We start from the raw sequence: 20,073 nt of genomic DNA, 5'->3' as shown, positions 1-20,073 counted from the left end.
ATAGCACTGATCCTGGTTGACAAAGCTACCGGTGCCGATAAAGATCATAAATCACACAAGGTCACAGTAAACCAAGTCGTCACCCACATGCTGTTGAATAGGTCAACCAAGAGCCAACAAAAGGACAATGTTAAAGCTGTTCCCACCTGTGCACCATCGACGAGTTGTGACAAGTCAAAGAGAAAGATTTAACAGTGAAATGTTCAATTATTTCAAATTAACAAACCTTTAAGTAGTTTCTGCTCAGAGACACAACCTAAACTTTTACCTATTAATTGTAACTTCCTTATCAACAATTATGAAGCACTAACAGCCAATATGTTCCTCCTCAGATCTAAATAAACATAAACAATGTACCACTTAAGTAATACTATTTACTCTAATACAAAATACATACAAAATAAATAACAAAAACAGTTTCTTTAAAACAAAATAAACTTTAGAGTAAGGAACGTCGATAGAAAATATTTTTAATATGAAAAAAATGTGGTTCTTAAAAATATTTTTCGATTAATATGGACGTGTCGTTTGCTAACCTTTTACACGACGATTTTGTGTTCTTAGTTGACTGGTGTAGCGTGGCACTTAAAAAATGCGCAATTGTAGAAATTGTATTATTTGACCAGTGTAAATTTGGAACATGTGTGAAAGTGACGAAGAGTGCAATTCACGCAGTTATAGTAATATCTATATCTATACGCTAGAACGAGGTCTCGTCACTGAGCACCTACGGTGCCAAGCTACATTAGCCAATCATCAGTACTTACGAATCTTTCACGATCAGATCTTTAGATTAATATAGAAATGTGATATAAGCACTCGGACTATGTAGAGTCCGGGCGCTTACGTAAAAAACAGACATTATAATAGAGGAAGTCATTGGCCATAATTATTAATTTTAGTCTTGTTAGTTACGGTTTAATATAATTAAAATAATTTATGTACAGAAGAATTAAAAGTCTAACATAGTAGTTCTGCAAAGTAGTAGTTGAGCCAAACTACTCAAATAAAATAAGCAAGGTAGCAATTTTGATACAAACTAATATAAAATGTATTCAAATAATTCTTATGCAATAATTAATGCTGTATATTTTAATTTTATACGCCACTGTAACAGCATTGTGATATTTACGAGGATAAGGTGAAATATTTTCCGTCCAAATCGTAGCAAGTAGTTACACATGTAATTATTGTTTTATGTTGGTGGAAACTACTAAGTCAACTAATACTTCGTTTTGGGTAGTTTTCCAACAGAAAGTTGATGAAAATTAATAATAATAAAAACGTCCTAATTTTTACTATTGTACATGCAAATATTGACTAAAACCAACTACGGTTGAAGAACATATCTGCAATGTATTGGCAGGTTTAAATATTAAACAAGCTTACACACCTATGTATATATTACACACCACATTTAACACTGAGTAAACAAAATGATCAAGATAATGGTGCCCTGAAGTATATTTCTATTCAGTTTTCATAACCCATATATTTGCTAATATGCAATGAAAACACTTTTATTTCTGATTAGGACGGGTTTAAATATTTATTTACTGTAGATGTTATTGGACAACCTGTACGTTTCCAAAAATTTGAAAATCGCGTCCATAATGTATACCCAGTTTTTAAAATGCAATAAATGAAATACAAGAGAATTATGAAAACGTCCATGGTAATATTAGTCATTTTCTAATTTTTGTAAGTGACGTAAGTTAGTTCACATGTTTTTGTTTAATTCCTGCAATACGAATGATGACAATGTTCAAAGATCCAACGGATTCACTGCATAACTTGGAGGGTCATAGAAGTGAATGAAGTCCACTTTTTGTCATTTACGAGTTAACAACGCTATAACATGCACCAAATAGGTAACTTTTCAGTGTAATAATGAACCAAGTCCTGTTCTGACAATATCAGCTAGGCAGCAGCAAGTTCTGGTGTTTACTGACTAATTGATTTTCTGTCAGAATACTACTGAACCAAGTCCAGGTAATGTTTGTTTACTGTGTACAGTTCTGTGTTGACGTGCTTTAAACCTTTACGTTATAGCTTTGGACAGTTTATTACACAGTATTTTTGTTGACTAGTTGTATTATACGATTGATATTTCATCTGGATCAGGTGAAGAGTGATCGCTAGGCGAATTTGACACAGGTAAATACAATGTTGTTATAGTTTATTGCTACTCAAAGTGTTTGATGTTGGTTGAAGAGTGTATCACGGACCTAAGGCGGTAAACATCTAATTCATACATTTTTTGTAGAGGGTGATACATCTACCAGAACAAGGCTGTTCTGTCGGCCAAATTGAAATGGAATCGTCCTCACAAGAGCCTTCTAATCGACACTAACATTTCTCATATTCTGATTCAACCCATTACATCAAGAGAGAAAGGTATTTAAATCGCGGACGATGGAGTTCCAGGTGACATTGTACCTGTCTCTGATAGTGCTAACATCAACATCATTCCTCCCCCTGTCCTTTCGGATTGGGAAAATGAAAAGATTTCATGATGAAGAAAGCGCCTGAGGAACTTCGAAAACTGGAGAGTTATCAAAAGGAAGCTGAATCGTAACAGCGGTAAAGAGTACACATCTCACAGTAATAAGGTAACGTAATCGAAGATATTTTTCTCTGGATATGACTGTAAATGTCTCAAAAAATGCATACAGATGTTTAAATAAAACAGAAGTTACTGCCGTTATTGACCTCAGGGGAAAAGCAGCGTCGCGTAAAATTGACGACTCAGATGTTTTTGACCATATAAAGTCATTTCGACAATGGTTCGGACTAACATCGACCGAACTGTTCAGAGGTGCCGTAAACAAAGTCAAAATAGCCTTGTTAATAGCCAACGTCCGAAACGGATAGGGCAAAGGAAGAAGAAAGTCATTTCTCTGCTACCAAAGCCACTATACAAGAAAGAACAATGGGAACAAAAGATACTCAAGTCCAAATTTGAATATTAAGAAAATGTGTCATTTATACAAAGAGAAGAAGAAGATGTGAAAGTTAGAACAGATATTCTGTGAAAGAAAAATATTACTACTGAATCTTCAGCCAAAAATTTAACTTGCACTTTAAACCTCCTTCAAAGGACGCTTGCAGCAACTGTGACACGTTATTTCAAAAAATTCGTGCGAAACTGATGAGAAAAAGACAGCCGACTTAAAGACATAAAGAGAACTGCACTTAAGGCGAGCAGAATAAGCGAGCGCAGAACCAAAAAAAAAAATCAGCGGAAGCCTCGCAGGATAAATGTTTGCACATTTGACCTTCAATAGGCATTGCCTTTTCTCAAACTCACTATAAGACAAATCTTTATATCTTCAACTTTGGCATTCATTGTTTTAATAAGATCACTGCCTATATGCACGTGTGGGATGAGACTAATGGTGGAAGGGATTCTGAAGATCTAGTTTCATGCCTACCTTAACATACCTTAAGAAACATTTGTTTGAACATGCCAGGACATCTAACTCGTGCACTGGGAAAAATAGAAACATAAAAACGAGCTATATTCTACCGAAACTTGTTCAAGACCCTCTATTGGATTAAACAGGAAAAAGGATACTGAAGGTAGGGAAATAAATTGGTTTACGATACGGTGGTTGAGGAGAACATTTTCGAATAAAAATAAATGAACTTTGATAAAATGAAAGGCAGATCGAGCACACTTTTCTTAATTTAATCTTGCCCAAGTACTTTCGCTATCTAAAGCATCATCAGAGGCATTTCGTCAATTTTGGGCTATCCAACAAGTACAGAATGTAATAAACATAACATTAAACATAAAACTGTACAAACACTACAATCTGCACTTGTTGGATAGCCCAAAATTGACGAAATGCCTCTGATGATGCTTTAGATAGCGAAAGTACTTGGGCAAGATTAAATTAATAAAAGTGTGCTCGATATCTGCCTTTCATTTTATTAAAGTTCATTTATTCGAGTTTTCGAACCTTGGACATCTCAAAAAGACAAGTAAAACACGGCCTGGAAGACCCCTGGAAGTGCAAACCTTGTTGACTGTATGTACAGCAGGATCAGCTTTACCCAACCAGAATACAAATAAATTAAAAAAAAAAGGAGGACATGTTGTCTCTGCTACCTTAGATACCCCCTATTCATCATGGATACTTCAGAAACCTTCCAGGGAATCAGCCAATTCGTCAAACCCAGGACAACGAAGCGACTGAAGAAAATGATACCGACTGCGACGATTCGTTTTTTATGTCAATTAACTTTTCCTTTTACCTAAGAATTTTGTTTTAATATTTCTAATTTGATCTCTAAGTAGATGTAAAAATAAGGTGTATTACCAACACTTGGAATTAGTTCATTATCTTTCTAAAATTCTTCACAATACATTTGAACCAAGACCACTTTTTTGCATTTTTTGGAGTTATTACATAAAATTTGGCCAATAAAAGCAATGTAAATGTCTAAATTACTCCTTGGCTTTCTTAAATTGAATATATACTTTTAAAAATGTTAACGGGTGATTTTTTTTATAAAGCTTTAACTTTAAACCTCTGTAGCTCAAATAATGATAAAGTGACTTCTTTCGTTAACTTCTATTCTGAACCCTCTACTTATTGATCGGCAAGTTGGACGAAACAATTTAAAAAAAGCTGGTTGGCACACTAAAAAATGATCTTTTATCAGTATTCGCCCAGAAAAGAGTTTTGGCCAAATGAAAATTTAGAAATTTAGGACTGGAAAACTTTTTTGCTTCAATGACAAGGCAATATCAATAGCGAATAGATATTTTGAAGACCTTTCAAGAGCAGAATTTTAGGGAAACAGTCCTGTAATACAAACTGGATACGGTTGTGTTGAACTAATGTAATACATTGGAAAAATTAACTTTTAATAAGAAACTCTTGGTATCACAGTATTATAGAGAATTTTTCACATTACCCTCGTACACATAAATATTACGCTTTAACAAGTAATTTCTGATAACCTTAGACTAAATTTATAGATTGTGATGTTAGATAATATGGAATGTTGGGAATTATTAGAATATGGTAAGTTACTACTGGGTTTTTTGGAATCAAGGGCGCAAACTTTGATCATGTTCTCATTCATTATCAATTTTCTACTATCACAAATGTCATTTTTGTTCATTTTGTATCCCATTTTGTAAGTTACATACAGTCTTACTTTACTCTGTCAAACTACAGTTATTTTTGAACATCGAACAAAACGGGAATGAACATTAAGGTTAGCAAACGAATACATAGTATTTTTAAACTGGAGTAAATCACTTAAACACTAAAAATCAAGTCGACTTTGGCGAAGCTTTAACTGCGATTCCTTGGCTAATGAGATACTCATCGATCCTCAGATCTTCTTCGGAAGATGTGTCTATGAGTAAAAGATCTAGCACCAAATCCGAATCATAGAGTTGATCTTTCTCTATATTTACAACAAACGAGTAGAGGTGTTTCCTTTCGACCATCTCTTTAAATTTATCACAATGCTTTACAGTCCAATTTGTGTCTTTCGGTTTGATTCCTGAAAAAAGAGGCAAGTAATTTTAATCAATTAATGATATATTGGTAGTATTTAGAACTGATTTAATATAAATTTAACAAATCAAATACCCTGGTTTCAAAATGCAGTAAATAAAATATATAACTGATGGCTGATCTCAACTTGCGTGGAGGAGGAGCTTTGAATTGAGTAGGGGCCTTTCAGTGCTTTACGTAAGACAGACTAGGCGGGGAAGTCCTCAACCCCGACACGACGCGTCCCAATGGCGGATAGAAAAAGTTCCTGCAGATATGCAAGACAGGTACGAATAAGGCATAGCCAAATAAGTACCTGTGGATCAACTGAGGATATGGCATTAGGCAACAGTAATGTCATTACTGGATTAAGGTTGTGGGAAAGTAAAAAAAATCCTGTAGGCTTAATTCTAGATACTCACAGGCCCCACTCGCATTATGAGTCAAACGGCTGTGACACTGCGATGGGGAAGGCAACGGGAAACCACCCCAGAAATAGTCATTAGTTCATTCATCATGGTTAATGTAAACCAATTTGGAAGAAGGTACTGATCATGGACTTCGGATACCAAGATCCGGCAGGGTAGGAAGAACACGAACATGTAAGGCTTCCCAGGTCGTCAACCCACGAAATCCTTACCAATATTTAAACACTAATAGAGAAAAGAAAAAGACTAAATATCGACGTGATGGGAATCAATGAGATGAGATGGACAGTGCTGTGTGGATGAGCATATAGTATATTATGCGGGAAACATCACTGGAATGGCGTAGCGGTGATTCTGAGCAAAAAGGTCGCTGGGGCTGTGATCAGCGTGCTACCTCTCTCTGATAGGTCATTCTGATGAAGCTGCAAAGTAGACCCGTTAATATGAACATCATTCAAATTTACGCTCCAACATCAGAAAAAAGCCAGACGAGGATATCGAGGAGTTCTACGCACTTGTACAAAAAGCACTAAAATATACCAAGAATCATGGGTGATTTCAATGCCAAAGTTGGCAAAAGCAGAATAGAAGACATTGTCGGACAACACGGCTTAGGCGAAAAAAAGGAAAGGGGAGACTGACTTATCCAATTTTGTCAAGAAGAAGATTTTACCCTTGCTGACACCTGGTTTAGACTTCCCCGAGACGACTTTATACGTAGAAGTCACCTGCAGATACTGCAAACTATATCATCAGAAACCAGATACACTTTATTCTCATTAACATAAGATTCAAGAACAGCTTGACTTCGGCGAAGACCTTCCCAGGAGCAGACGTCTCATCGGACCACAACCCATTAGTGGGCCAGATAGAACTCAAACTAAAGAAACTCATCAAAAGTAAACCTAAACAGAACCTAGACTATGACACTCTAAAATACCGCGTAGTTCGTCAGAACGTAAGAGATGCAATGAGAGACAAACTAGAAACCGCTAAACAACAAGAACAGAGTGTAGAACAAAAATGGAGTTATATCAAAGACGTCATGCTAAATGCGGGAAAAGAAAACAAGAGTAAAAAATAAAGAATCGATGACTGATGACATTCTGCAGATGATGGACCAAAGGAGATTAATGAAAGACAGGGACGCGAAGAAATACCAAGAAATCAACCAAACAAAAAAGAAATACGAAGAGCCAAGAAGACATGGATGCAAGAAAAATGTACACTTATCGAAGAGCTCCAAGTGAAACACGATTATAGAAATATCCACCGAAAGATTCGAGAAGCCACTGGTCAATACAAGAGAAGAAACACACACCTCCTCATAAACAAAGACGGGAACCTGGAACCTGGAAAATGTACATCGAAGAACTTTTCTGGGACTACCGAGGTAACCTTCCAGAAATCAATTGCATGACAGGGCCGTCAATAGTAGAAAGCGAGGTGAAAGCAGCTTTAAAACAGTCTAAGAATGGTAAGACCACAGATCACGACGAAATACCCGTTGAATTTATTAAGGTGATGAGTGAAGTGAGCACGAAGGAGTTAACTGAACTGTTTAACGCCATATGCTATTGTCAACATTTGTAACCCTACCAAAAAAACGATCTGCGAAAACGTGCGAAGATTTCAGGTGCTTAAGGACCTTCAGGTGCTTTTGAATTATCAGATAAATGTAGCATACTAGTGAAAATCCATTGTTGCACTCTAGAACATCTTTTAACATTCGGAGAATTTAGCCGTTGAATAGCGTAGCGATAATTTCTTTAACAATCATTGAAATAACATTATCATCCAAGAATAGGTCAAAAAATCAATTGGATTTCCATTGTGTAAAGTCTCGGAATATCGGAATTTATACCTACGTCTTCATTGTTTTTATTATAGATAATATTTTTAAATTTTGAGGCGTCTGGTCTGCTCCAATCAGATATTACTTATAATGATTTCATAAAAATTACCTGGCAAGAGCAGCGTATTTGCTACTCTAGGTGGATTAGCGAAGTCATCACTCTCTGTATTACTCAACTCCTCGTCATTCTTCTTCTTCTTCGTCTAGCCATTCACGTCCACATCTGAACATAAGCCTCTTCAAGTCTTCCTTTCCATTGTTTTTTATTGTACGCTACTTGTAGCCAATTTTTCCCGGCAGTCCTTTTCAGATCATCTGTCCATCTCATAGGTCTGCCTCTGGGTCTTTTGTGTTGGTATGGTCTCCAGGTTAAAATTGATCTGTGCCATTTGTTTAGATCGCTCCTAGCTACATGTCCAGCGTATTCCCATTTCAACTTTAATGATTTTTGCACCACATCGGTGACTTTGGTTTTCTGTCTTATCCATGTGTTTGTTTTCTTGTCCTTAAGTGATATACCTAGCATTGCTCTTTCCATCGCGTGTTGAGTGACTCTAAGTATATTCATATTCTTTTTTGTGATTGTCCATGTTTGTGCCGCATAAGTTAATATCGGAATAATGCATGCATCAAAAACTTTAGATCTAAGATGTAATTGAATTTGTTGATTTCTGAGTATATAGTTCAGTTTACCGAATGCTGCCCAAGCTAACTTTCTTCTTCTTTTTATTTCTTCAGTTTGAATTTCCCTATTTAGTATTATTTTTTGTCCTAAGTATATATATTCTTCAACTTTTTCTATAACTTTATCGTTTATTATTGTCACGGTGTCTTCGGAGTGCATGACTTTTGTTTTGTTTAAATTCATTTTCAGTCCTATTTTAGAAAATTCGGTATGTAGTTCTAAAAGCATGGTTTGCATTTCTTGTAGGTCAGTAGCTATCAGGATTATGTCATCTGCAAATCGTAGATTACTGAGGTAGCGGCCATTGATGTTTATTCCCTTATATTTCCAATTTAGGTTTTTAAAAACGTCCTCCAAAGCTAAGGTGAACAGTTTGGGTGATAAAGTATCTCCCTGTTTGACTCCCCTGTTTAATGGTACAGGGTTCGTGTGTTCATTTTCATTTAGGTAGTATGTAGCTGTAGCTTGGTTCATAGTTTCTTTTATTAAGTTAATATATCTGCTGTCTATTCTACAATTTTGCATTGAGTTTATTACGGCCGTGTGTTCTATGGTATCGAAAGCTTTTTCGTAGTCTACAAATGCTAGGAAAACTGGAAACTTGTATTCGTTACATTTTTCTATTAATATTTTTGTGGTTAACAGGTGATCGAAAGTTGAATAGCCTTTTCTAAAACCTGCCTGTTCATATGGTTGGTATTCGTCTAATTTCCTTGTTAGTCGAGTAGTTATGACTTTGGTGAGTATTTTAAACAGGTGTGACAGTAGGCTGATGGGTCTGTAGTTTTCCAATTTTCGACTTTCGATCACCTTTCTTGTGTAATAAGATTACTTTAGAGTTGTTCCAGCTCTTAGGGACTTTGCCCTGATGTAAACAACTGTCCACAAGCTTAGTTACAATTGCAATTAGTTCCTTACCTCCTTCTAATATCATATCTGTGGTAATATTATCTTCTCCTGCAGCTTTATTTCTCTTCATATTTTCCAATGCTGTAGTTACCTCTGAAATTGTTACTTTTGGCATTATTTCTGATCCAACATTCTTTATTAATTTCCGTGCTGGTCTCATCTCATCATCTTGTTGATGTGTTCTGTAAAGTTCTGTGTAAAATTCTTCTATTCGTGTCAGTATGTTTTCTCTAGTTGTGATTTCATTTTCGTCTTTTCCCATTAATGATATCATCTGACGTCGTCCTAGTGTCGGTCTGAGGCATTTCATACTCTTATTTTTTTCAATAGTTGTTGTTATTAATTTTTCGTTTTCTTTTCTTTTTTGTCGTCTGATTCCTTTTCTAATCTGCCTATTAAGTTCTCTATATTCGTCGGTTCCCCTTTTGTTAGATTTATTTAAGATCTTCCTTCTTTTTATTTGTTGTAATATTTCTTTGTCTAATTCATTGTATATTGTTTTTGGTTTTTTCAGTTGCAGAAGGCTTTTATTCACTGTTTCGGTAATAAGGTTATTCTAATCATCAATATCATTGGAGTTTATCTGCTGCATGCTAACTTGATTTAATGCATTCGCTATCTTTTTATTAAATTCACTATTTTTGATTTCTTCAGATGTCCATATCTTTTTTCATGTATTCTTTTTCTTTCTAGTTTTTTGTTAATTATTAGTTTTGTTCTTATTAGTCTATGATCGCTTCCTAGGTCAAACTGATTTAATACTGATACGTCTTCTACTAGGTTTCTATTCTTCGTTAAGATATAATCTATTTCATTCTTTGTCTTTTTATCGGGGCTCATCCATGTCCATTTTCTGCTTGGTTTTTTATTGAAAAAGGAGTTCATTGAGTACATGTTATGTTCATTCATGAAATTGAGAAGCATTTCTCCTCTATCGTTTCTTTTCCCGTAGCCATAGTTACCAATTAAATGTTCGTAATCTTCCTCTTTTTTGCCCAATTTAGCATTAAAATCTCCTAATAGTATTTCGTAATTTGCTTTATTTGTATCTATAGCTGTTCTTATTTCATCATAAAATATTTCTACTTCTTCATCGTCGTGGCTTTTGGTCGGAGCGTACACTTGGATCACCACTTTCAGAGTGGTTCTTTTATTAATCCTGATGATGAGATATGCTACTCTGTCGGATATGGGCTTGAATTCTTCGATACACTGTGTGAGGCTTTGTTTTACCAAGAATCCCACTCCCGTGTATTCGCCACCTTTATGCATAAAATGTGTGCCATTTTTTAGTATTATATACTCATCACTTTTTCTTCTGGTCTCGCATATACCAAGGATATCCCATTTTATATCCTTTAGTTCACTTTCTATTTCTGGGAATCTATTGTCTTCGTCATTATTAGTTGTAAAATTGTTGTCTAAATCACTATCATCAACTCGCTTTCACTTCCTATAGAAGGCGTAAGAATCTCTCTGTATAATCGTAACACACGTTATGTTTCTCAGTCATCCATCCTGCTGAACTGTCAGTCAACTAACAAGAGCTCCTATTTCTATAAATAGTTCAACACTGGCAAGAGCCGACCGCATCAACTTCGTGCCGAATTGGTATGGACAAGGTCAAATTAAATTATGCTCTGCGAAGCCATTAGTACCACATTGGTGGCACATACTATATTTGTTGTATATTGCAAAAAAATACTATAGAAGTCTCAAAATACTATATCGATAATCAAATATTTAAACAAAAAGCCGATTTAACAAACAATACGGTGTGGCCCCAGGACCGATATATTGATTTTCGAAACAAGCTTATGGATGTGATAGTGTGCACCATATTGGTGCACATGGCAGTCAACCTGTTAAGGTAAAAATAAGCACAGCTCTTAAATCAGAGGATGAAATGATATTACATTCAATGAAAGTCCCAATTCCCAATTTTTCCGAAATTTTACGTCTTTTCGACAGTTTTCTGCAATTTCTCATTATTTTTTTAACCCAAATACCATTTTGAACACAGAGCATGGTTGACGTGGAATTACCCCATAATAAAATTACAAAATATCTCTACATGTAAATGATAAGCAATGTTAAAAATAGTTTGTGCAGTTCTGAAGAAGCGCGTCAAAAGCTTTTAAATATTCTATCTCTCTGGTGCACATACTTTACTATTAATTTTGTTAAAAGATGTACTAATTTAGTCCAAAACAGAAAACTCACCTGACATTTTGGCTTTGAGAGCTTGATAAGGTAACGTCAGAAACTCAACATCCAGAGGGATCAACTGTTGTAAAGTCAAGTTACTGTAGTAACCGAAATCGCAGTAAAAGACCGATATTGATCCGTCATGAATCACTTTAATCACGGTGGTCCTGAAATAAAAATAACAAACATTTCTAAAGAATTCGGCTTTGTAGAGCATACAGATAGCAGGTTTACACTCCAACTACGAAAATATTTCAAATATATCTATTCATGCAGTCTATCCGCTGGAACTTAACGAATTATTTTTTATGATACGTCTCTTTCTTACTCACTGATGGAATCAGATTGGTTACACCCAATGGTACCAACGTCCCAATATAATATTTACTTTGTCAATCTCACTCTCAATTAATATTATAGCGGCTTGCTTAATTTGCTATTACGAGGATAGATTGATATTAAACTAGCCTGTGATAGATGGCGCTACTTGATACCGAATTGGTTTCGGTGTTGACATTTGCCATTCATGACATGACGTCTGTCACAATTTTAAGTTTTAAAAACAATTAGTTTGGTTTTTACAGCCGTCAAAAGCAAGCAAATTTTGTGTTTTCGGAGAAATGGAAAAAGTCGAGTATCGTTCGATGATTAAGTTCCTGCACAAAAAGAGTAAAACGAACGTGCAAATCAAAGCCGACCTGGACGAAGTTTATGGTAAGGTTGCACCTTCGTTAGAATTTGTTCGTGGTCGTACGAGTGTTTTTGATGATGAGCGTCTCGGGAGGCCAAATGAAGTCACCACGCCGGAAATGATCAACAAAGTCCATGACATGATTATGGCAGATCGTCGAATTAAGCTCTACGAGTTAATAGAGGTCCTAAACATTTCATACGAACGCGTACACAACATCATTCACCATCATTTGGACATGAAAAAGCTATCCGCGCGATGGGTGCCGCGTTTGCTGACAATAGATTAAATGAAAAACATGAAAACATTTTTTTCGCCGATTTATCATCGTTGATGAATCCTGGGTGCATTATTACACACCGGAAACCAAAGAACAGTAGAAACATTGGCGCAAACGCGGCGAAGGGCCGCCGAAGAAGGCAAAGAGTGCACATTCGGCAGGCAAAGTGATGGCGACCGTTTTCTGGGATGCGAAGGGCATCATCCACATCGACTACTTGGAAAAAGGAAAAACAATCAATGGTGAGCACTACGCAGCATTATTGGATCGATGAGATGCCGAATTGCGTCGAAAATGCCCCGGTTTGGAACGCAAAAAGTGCTCTTTCACCAAGACAATGCACCGGCTCACCGATCGGCCATCGCCATGGCAAAATTACACGAATTGGGCTATGAATTGGTTGAACATCCACCGTATTCCCCAGATCTTGCCGCCAGCGATTTTTTCCTGTTTCCAAACCTAAAAAAATGGCTCGGAGGACGCCGTTTCGCAACACATGATGAAGTCGTCGCTGAAACTTCGGGCTATTTTGAAGAGCTCGAGGAAAAGTACTATTCGCATGGAATAAAAAAATTGGAATATCGTCTTAGTAAGTGTATCGAGCTAAAAGAGGACTATGTTGAGCAATAAATCGATTTAATTCCAAAAAACTTGTTTTTTCTATCAAAGGCTAGTTTTATATCAATCCATCCTCGTATTTAGTCTTATTTTATTGTGTTTCAGTTATTCATTGTTTGTTTTATGTTGTTTTAGCTTGTAATTTTTAATATAAATAAGACTAACGTACTGGCGCCTGACGATGTAAGCCTTGAAACCGGTAGCCCAAAATTTACCATCATTAAATAATAAAAACTATTTAAGATCGTGAGTATTGACTCATTTCCCATATACTGGGAGTTATAATTTGATTTTTCTGGGATTATATCTAAAACATTGTCTGAATTGACGTCAATATTCCGTGCATTTTGGTTTGAGTACCTATATACTTGCCACTCATATTAGAAGAACCATCATATCCTTAGTCTTACACAATTATTCATATACAATCTTCAATGCTACTGTACGATTAAATAAACTGTTTGATCCTGATCGACAACCCACTGTTATGGTAACCTTAACATAGAGATTTGCACAAAATACTACAACTTCTTTACAGAAAACTCTTTTGGGATGTAATGCTCTTAAAAGAAATCATAGGCAGATGAAATAACCAATACAGAGGTGTATTTGTAGTATTATACAAACTATAAAATTGAATGTTTGGCTTATATGGAGAGATATGCATCATGAGATTCAAAAATAGTGCGATGATGCTTTACAACATTCGATAGGAGAAAATCTAGTTAAATCATCTTACCTATACCAGTTTCCATCGTCGAATCTGGAGGCGTATATATTACCGGGTTGAATTTGATCCAGAGTGAGAGGACTGTACGTGACATGTTTGTATTTATCCTGTAGTTGTTCCATCATTCTGTTCAACTTCGAAAGTGATTCTAGAGGCTGAACGAAGAAATTGTAGGGGTTCACGGCGAAAGGTACGTGTATTTCGAAATAAGTGTTTTTCTCGGGTAATGGGGGACATTCTAACTGGCCGCCAGAAGGAACATGCTCTGAAAAATAATCGTTGTTAACTATTTTTATAATAGATATTTTAATAATAGATGTTAACTATTTTTCCTACCTAAATATAGGTTAGACTTAGTAACCGAATTATTATATAAACGTTCTTACTGAAAACCTTATACAGTACTGTGCGAATTAATTGAATCATTGTGACATTTTTCAATATTCACAGTTGGCAACATTGTCCACACATTTACAACTGACCAAGCATTAAAAACATAACCTTACTTTTCTCTACTTTTTATTTGAGGGTGTTTTGGGACATTTCCCACTAAGTTTGTGCTGTTTCGTTTAATTCCATTACGCCTAGGAAGCGTGATAAGATTATCACGTTAAGAGAACACACTTCTATGTCACAAAGAGAAATCGCAAAAAGGTGTGGAGTGAGTCAGGGGGTAATAAGCAAGATTTTGAAGCGTAAACGAGAAGCGGGATCAATGGATGTGAAAAGGTTAAGAAAATGAAGAAAGAAAAAAACAACACCAGCAGATGAAAGATTTTTACTTCGAAAGAGTAAATTGGACCCAAGAAACACAAGTCGAGAGCTCCAACAGGATGTAGCAGCATCATATGTAGTGATTCATGACTCAACTGTTCGGAAAATACTTTTGGAGAATGGTAGAAGGGCAATACGTCCACAAAAAAAAACAGCTTCTAAATGAACAAATGAAGAAACAAGGGCCATTTTGGGCCAAAAATACTCTAATTGGATTGTAGACGACTGGAGAAAAGTCCTATTTACAAATGAAACTCACAGGGACAGCGGTCTAAATTCGTCAGGAAATCTGACAATGAAAACCTTAAACCATCTCATATTGATCAAACCGTAAAACATCAGTCAAAAAAATTTTTTGAGAGTGTTTTTCATACATGGGGGTTGGATTTTTGGTACCAATCGAAGGCGTGATGAACAGCCAAAAATACAAATATATTATGTTGGAACATCGTTTAGACACAGAACTCCAAAAATGTCAGCCCCAAGGAGAAGCGATTCTTCAACAGGACTCCCTGTCACAAGTCAAAGCAAATGATGGAATTTTTGAAAAATAAAAAAATTAATTAAAGGATTTCGGACAGGAAGATCATGCACGGATGCAGTTTTTGTAATAAGACAAATAAAAGAAAAGTCGCTGGAATACAACAAACCAGCATATATGTGTCTGATAGATTTGAAGAAAGCGTTTGATAGAGTGAGAATTCGGGACGGCGATACATTTATTACATGGAAAGGGAATATCACTGGATTTAGTAAAAACCATTGAGAATATATATAAAGATAACATAGCTATGGTAAGATGTAAAGGAAACTATCGCAACCTATCAAATATGAAACTGGCATTAGACAAGGAGATTCGCTGAGCCCATTAATATTTAATCTGATAATGGATGAAATCATAAAGAAAGTTAAAAAAGAAGAAGATATAGAATGGGAGAAAAGGAAATAAGGATAATATGCTACGCCGACGACGCCATAATAACAGCCGAAAATGAAGATGACCTACAAAGATTAATTAAAGAATTCGAAGATACGGTGCTCATATAAAACATGGAGATCTCAACAGAGAAAACTAAAGCGATAGTGATATCAGCGGAACCGAGACGATGTAAACTAGTCGTAAATAACAAAATAATAGAACAAGTGATGGAAACTGAATACTTGGGAATAAAACTGTCAAGCTACGGAAAAGTGGAAGAAGAAGTACAAAAACAAGGGAACATGGCAAACACAGCAGCAGGATGTCTCAACAACACAATCTGGAGAAAGAAATACCTCACAACGGAAACGAACAACAGGATATATAAATCAACAATAAGACCGATAATGACGTACACAGCGGAAACAAGAGCAGATACGGCGAAAACACAAAGACTACTGGAAACAACAGAAATGAAAGTCTTACGAAAAATAACAAACCAAACTCTAAGAGACAGAGTAAGAAGTGAGGAAATACGAGCGAGATGTGGTATAGAGGAAATAAACGCGTGGACCAAAAGAAGAAAAGTGGAATGGAATCAACACATCGAAAGAATGACAGAAAATAGAATAGTACGAATAGCAAGAGACAAATCGCCAAATGGAAGAAGATCAATGGGACGAGCGAAGAAAGGATGGTCAGACAACGTCAATTGAGGCTAAAAACCGAAGTAAAACAGGCATTTTGGCCCGGTAATTCGCCAGACGTCAACCTCATTGGAAATTTATGGGCCATTTGCAAAGCTAAACTGCGCAAAATATACGGTACTACAAAAATAAAAATGATAGAAGCGTTCATTCAGGTTTGGTTTCGAGATGAAATGATATCTGGGAAGTGGGAACTATCAGAAGCTCGTAGAGTAAATGCAAAAACGGGTAAAAGCAATAATTGCAGCCAAAGGGGGTCATATTTCCTAATAAGTATGTATTTCCTAAGATGTAAGTTTACCTTTATAGTTTTGTCAAAATATAATTTTTTCTAAATAAAGTGTTTTTTCATTAAAACAGCCTATGATTCCATTAATTCGCACAGTACAGTATATATAGGAAAATATAAAAGAACTAAATAATAGCTTTATTGTCCAATAAGCATCCATTTGAACCATTTTATAATTATTATAAAAAAATTAAATTCCGTTAAAAGTAAGAGTTTGCAATAATTAAAGAAAAGTTTAAACAATTAACAAATAAACTCAATAGCTTTCACAAGCTAATTTAGACAACATTTGAATAAATCACAGTAGTTCCAATTAATGTATAAATTGGTACATAACTCTTGATTATTCACTTGAGTTTCATTCTTTGTAGATTGCTTGAATTTCTTTTCAAATTCTTGACTTTTTTTAACCAGATTTTTGAAAAATGTTTTTAATAATTTTTCAAACTTAATGCATAGGTATGTTAAGATTTTGTACAGCCTTGTACAGTATGTACACATTTACCATGAGTGATACATGCAAAAAAATGACTACGATCTAGTAGAGATCATTAGGTCATTGTTATGCAATTTCTACGTTGTGCTAAATGGAAAGAAGAGACGATGGTGAACTCAGAAAAATGGCCTAACCCTAGGAAGCATTCTGGCCCCACCCATCCCTATTTAAAATGTAGACGAATGACCAGCCAATGTACCCCAACAGCTGCGATCTTAGTATCGCTCTCAAAGGGAAAACCTTCGCACAGATAGAGTCGACAATGGAAGAGGCTTTAAACATGATATCAGCCTATTATAAACAAAACTCAATAAAATCAAACCCTGCTAAAACCCTAGTGTGTGCATTCCTCCTCAACACCACTTTGGTGCAAATATCCATATTGTAGGGTGAATAAGTTTGAATGGATATGTTGTTTGTGGTAGCCGCCTATCAGCGTAAATCCAGGTACTTTGCTAAGAGTTGTATGTCAGTGACTAGATGTTTGTAGGTTTGGACATAATAAAAGAACGCAAGACTTATATATAACAGTGTACGAAAGAATTGGATGTTTATATTGAGCAGTGGACGACAAATACCACATCCATGGTGTAGGCTGAACACGTTTTAATGGATGTTATTTCTTGTCGCCGTCTATCAGCGCAAATCCAAGTATTTATCTCGCGTTCTGTGTCAAATGTCACAGTTTTACGTCAATACGTCGCATTCTAAGTCAAATTTTAACAATACGGGCCAATATACGCCAATGTCGCCTTGTTTAATTTTTCTTTGTCGCAGTATTCTATTCGCTAAATTCTACTATAAGGAACCACATACATACATCTCCGTACGTTAAACCGTTTGGGTGCTACATGCCTAAGACCTCTTTGGTGTGCGTCCATGTTTAATTTTTCTCTGTCATTGTATTCTATTCACTAAATCCTATTACAAGATATCTCGCATGTCCCAATTGGACCAATAGGAGTGAAGATGAGTACCTAAGGTCTTAATGGCATGTTGTTATCTTTAATTTTTGTTTAATTTTTCTCTGTCATTGTATTCTATTATTTAAATCCTACTGCAAGATACCTTGTATGTTACGATTGGATCAATAGGAGCCCCTGTAAAACAAAACCTAAGTAAATGGGGTATAAAGACAGATAACGACGCACTCTGTGAATATGAGGAAATAAAGAATAACGAAACTCCTGAGAGTGCACCACAACGGAAAAATTGACATCGGATCCACACTCAAAAAATTAAAAATAAGCACACAAATATACATTGACAAATACAAGTTTCAAGAAGCAGATAACTTAACATTCATTCGTTCGAATAGAGTTTGTTCGAAAATTGCGTTGATACCAATTAATCAATTTAAAAAATCATCAATTCAAGCGTAATGAAAATCACGAAAATAATTAAAAAATAGGACACCGTAAATTTTAAAAATTAACCGTTCTAAAAATACTGAAAAAGAAATTAGGAATATTATTTGTAACACTTTATACATTGCTTAATTAATTCTACATCTTTAAGAAAGTTTATTGATATTAGAAGTACACTTACTTGAATTTTCGGCAGAGAAGTGCACTTTTTTATTACTTTTTGAAGTATTATCCACTTTTCTGAAAATAGAAAAAAAAATCGTTTAAGTATCACAAGGCACTTCGATTTTGAACCTATTTTCTTGTAATATGTCTTTATCATCTACTGCATTTAATGGGAAGCAACCACACTTTTAACAGAAAATACTTGTCATTTTGAATTCAACCAAGATTAAAATGTGGTTTATTTCCAATAAATATAGTAGATAGCATTTAGATTTATAATAAGTTATAAGTCATAATATCAGCAATAAAAAGTCAATAATATAATATGCGACGATATTCAGCGATCAAATATCCAATTTATTTCTTTTCTATGGTCGTAAAACAACCAGAAACCATTGTTCGGCCTGTCTAGAGGCGTCTGCTATTCCACATGTTCCTTAAATTTCTTATGTTCAGCCTCTAATTTATCTATAAGGAACAAGAAGAAAAAAATGTATGTATGTAGGCTTTAAAGCCTGTTTCTTCTTCAATATTATCCTCCTAAATTGTTTAAATTATCGCACCATCTTTTTCTTGGTCTGCCAATACTTCGTCCATTTGATGACTGAGTTATCTCGTGCTATTCGTACTATCCTATCCTCTGCCATTCTACTAATGTGTTCTTTCCACTCCTGTCTCCGTTTTGTCTCTCATCTATTGATGTTTTGTATATTGCATGCTCTTCTTATGTTTTTCGCTTCTCTCCTTATCCAACAGACTTTTCCCCGATATTCGTCGAAGTATTTTCATCTCTGTTCTTTCTAGTAGTCGTCTCGTTTAGATGTATCTAGATGTATCAGATCTTGTCTCCACCGTTTGTATTCGATTATGGCAATAAATGTTTTCGATGGTTTGTATAATATTGATTGGTATGTTTCTTTCATACAGTAGGTGTAAGACGTCTTCGACTTGGATGTGATCGAAAGCCTTTGTCAGATCTATAAAACATAGATATGCTGCTTTATTGTATTCAATGGCCTTGTGATTTGTCTTAGTACAAATACGGCGTCTATGCAGAATCTTCCGGATCTGAATCCTTGTTGTTCATCTGACAAAGGTGCTATTTATTGATTTTGTTGGTTAGGACTTTTGTGGTAAGCTTAAGTGCGGTGTTCAGTAGATTTATACCTCTATAATTGATGAAGTCTTATTTATCTCCTTTCTTGAACAATGGCATCATTATGCTGTTTCTCCATGCGTCTGGTATCCTGCAGTGCAATATTAGTTTTTGCGTAAGTTTTGTCATCTCTAGGGTTATATTTTCTCCTCCATGTTTTAGAAGCTCGTTGGTTATTGCGTCTGGTTCTGGTGATTTTCTATTTATGAGTGAATTTATGGCTGTCTCTACTTCCTGAAAACTGATTTCTATTTTGTGTCTTCAGGTACGTTATTGT

General features: G+C 35.4%; 1 protein-coding gene across 2 annotated transcripts in view; it reads right to left on the bottom strand.

The window, feature by feature from the left end:
- Nucleotides 1-357: 357 nt before the first annotated feature.
- Nucleotides 358-20,073, bottom strand: part of LOC140441064 (tudor domain-containing protein 7-like) — a 105,409-nt gene continuing 85,693 nt past the window's right edge. For both annotated transcript variants that reach the window (XM_072531490.1, XM_072531491.1), the window contains exons 16-19: nt 18,657-18,715; nt 13,933-14,188; nt 11,620-11,771; nt 358-5,526 (exon numbers count right to left, since the gene is read on the bottom strand). In XM_072531490.1, the coding sequence (XP_072387591.1) occupies nt 5,291-5,526; nt 11,620-11,771; nt 13,933-14,188; nt 18,657-18,715 (703 nt within the window). In that variant the 3' untranslated portion in view covers nt 358-5,290. The remainder of the gene's footprint in view (nt 5,527-11,619; nt 11,772-13,932; nt 14,189-18,656; nt 18,716-20,073) is intronic.

Source organism: Diabrotica undecimpunctata, chromosome 5 (genome assembly GCF_040954645.1).
Source record: "Diabrotica undecimpunctata isolate CICGRU chromosome 5, icDiaUnde3, whole genome shotgun sequence".
Classification (NCBI taxonomy): domain Eukaryota; kingdom Metazoa; phylum Arthropoda; class Insecta; order Coleoptera; family Chrysomelidae; genus Diabrotica; species Diabrotica undecimpunctata.
The sequence above is the reverse complement of the archived record's forward strand: the minus strand, read 5'-3'. Positions and strand labels throughout refer to the sequence as shown.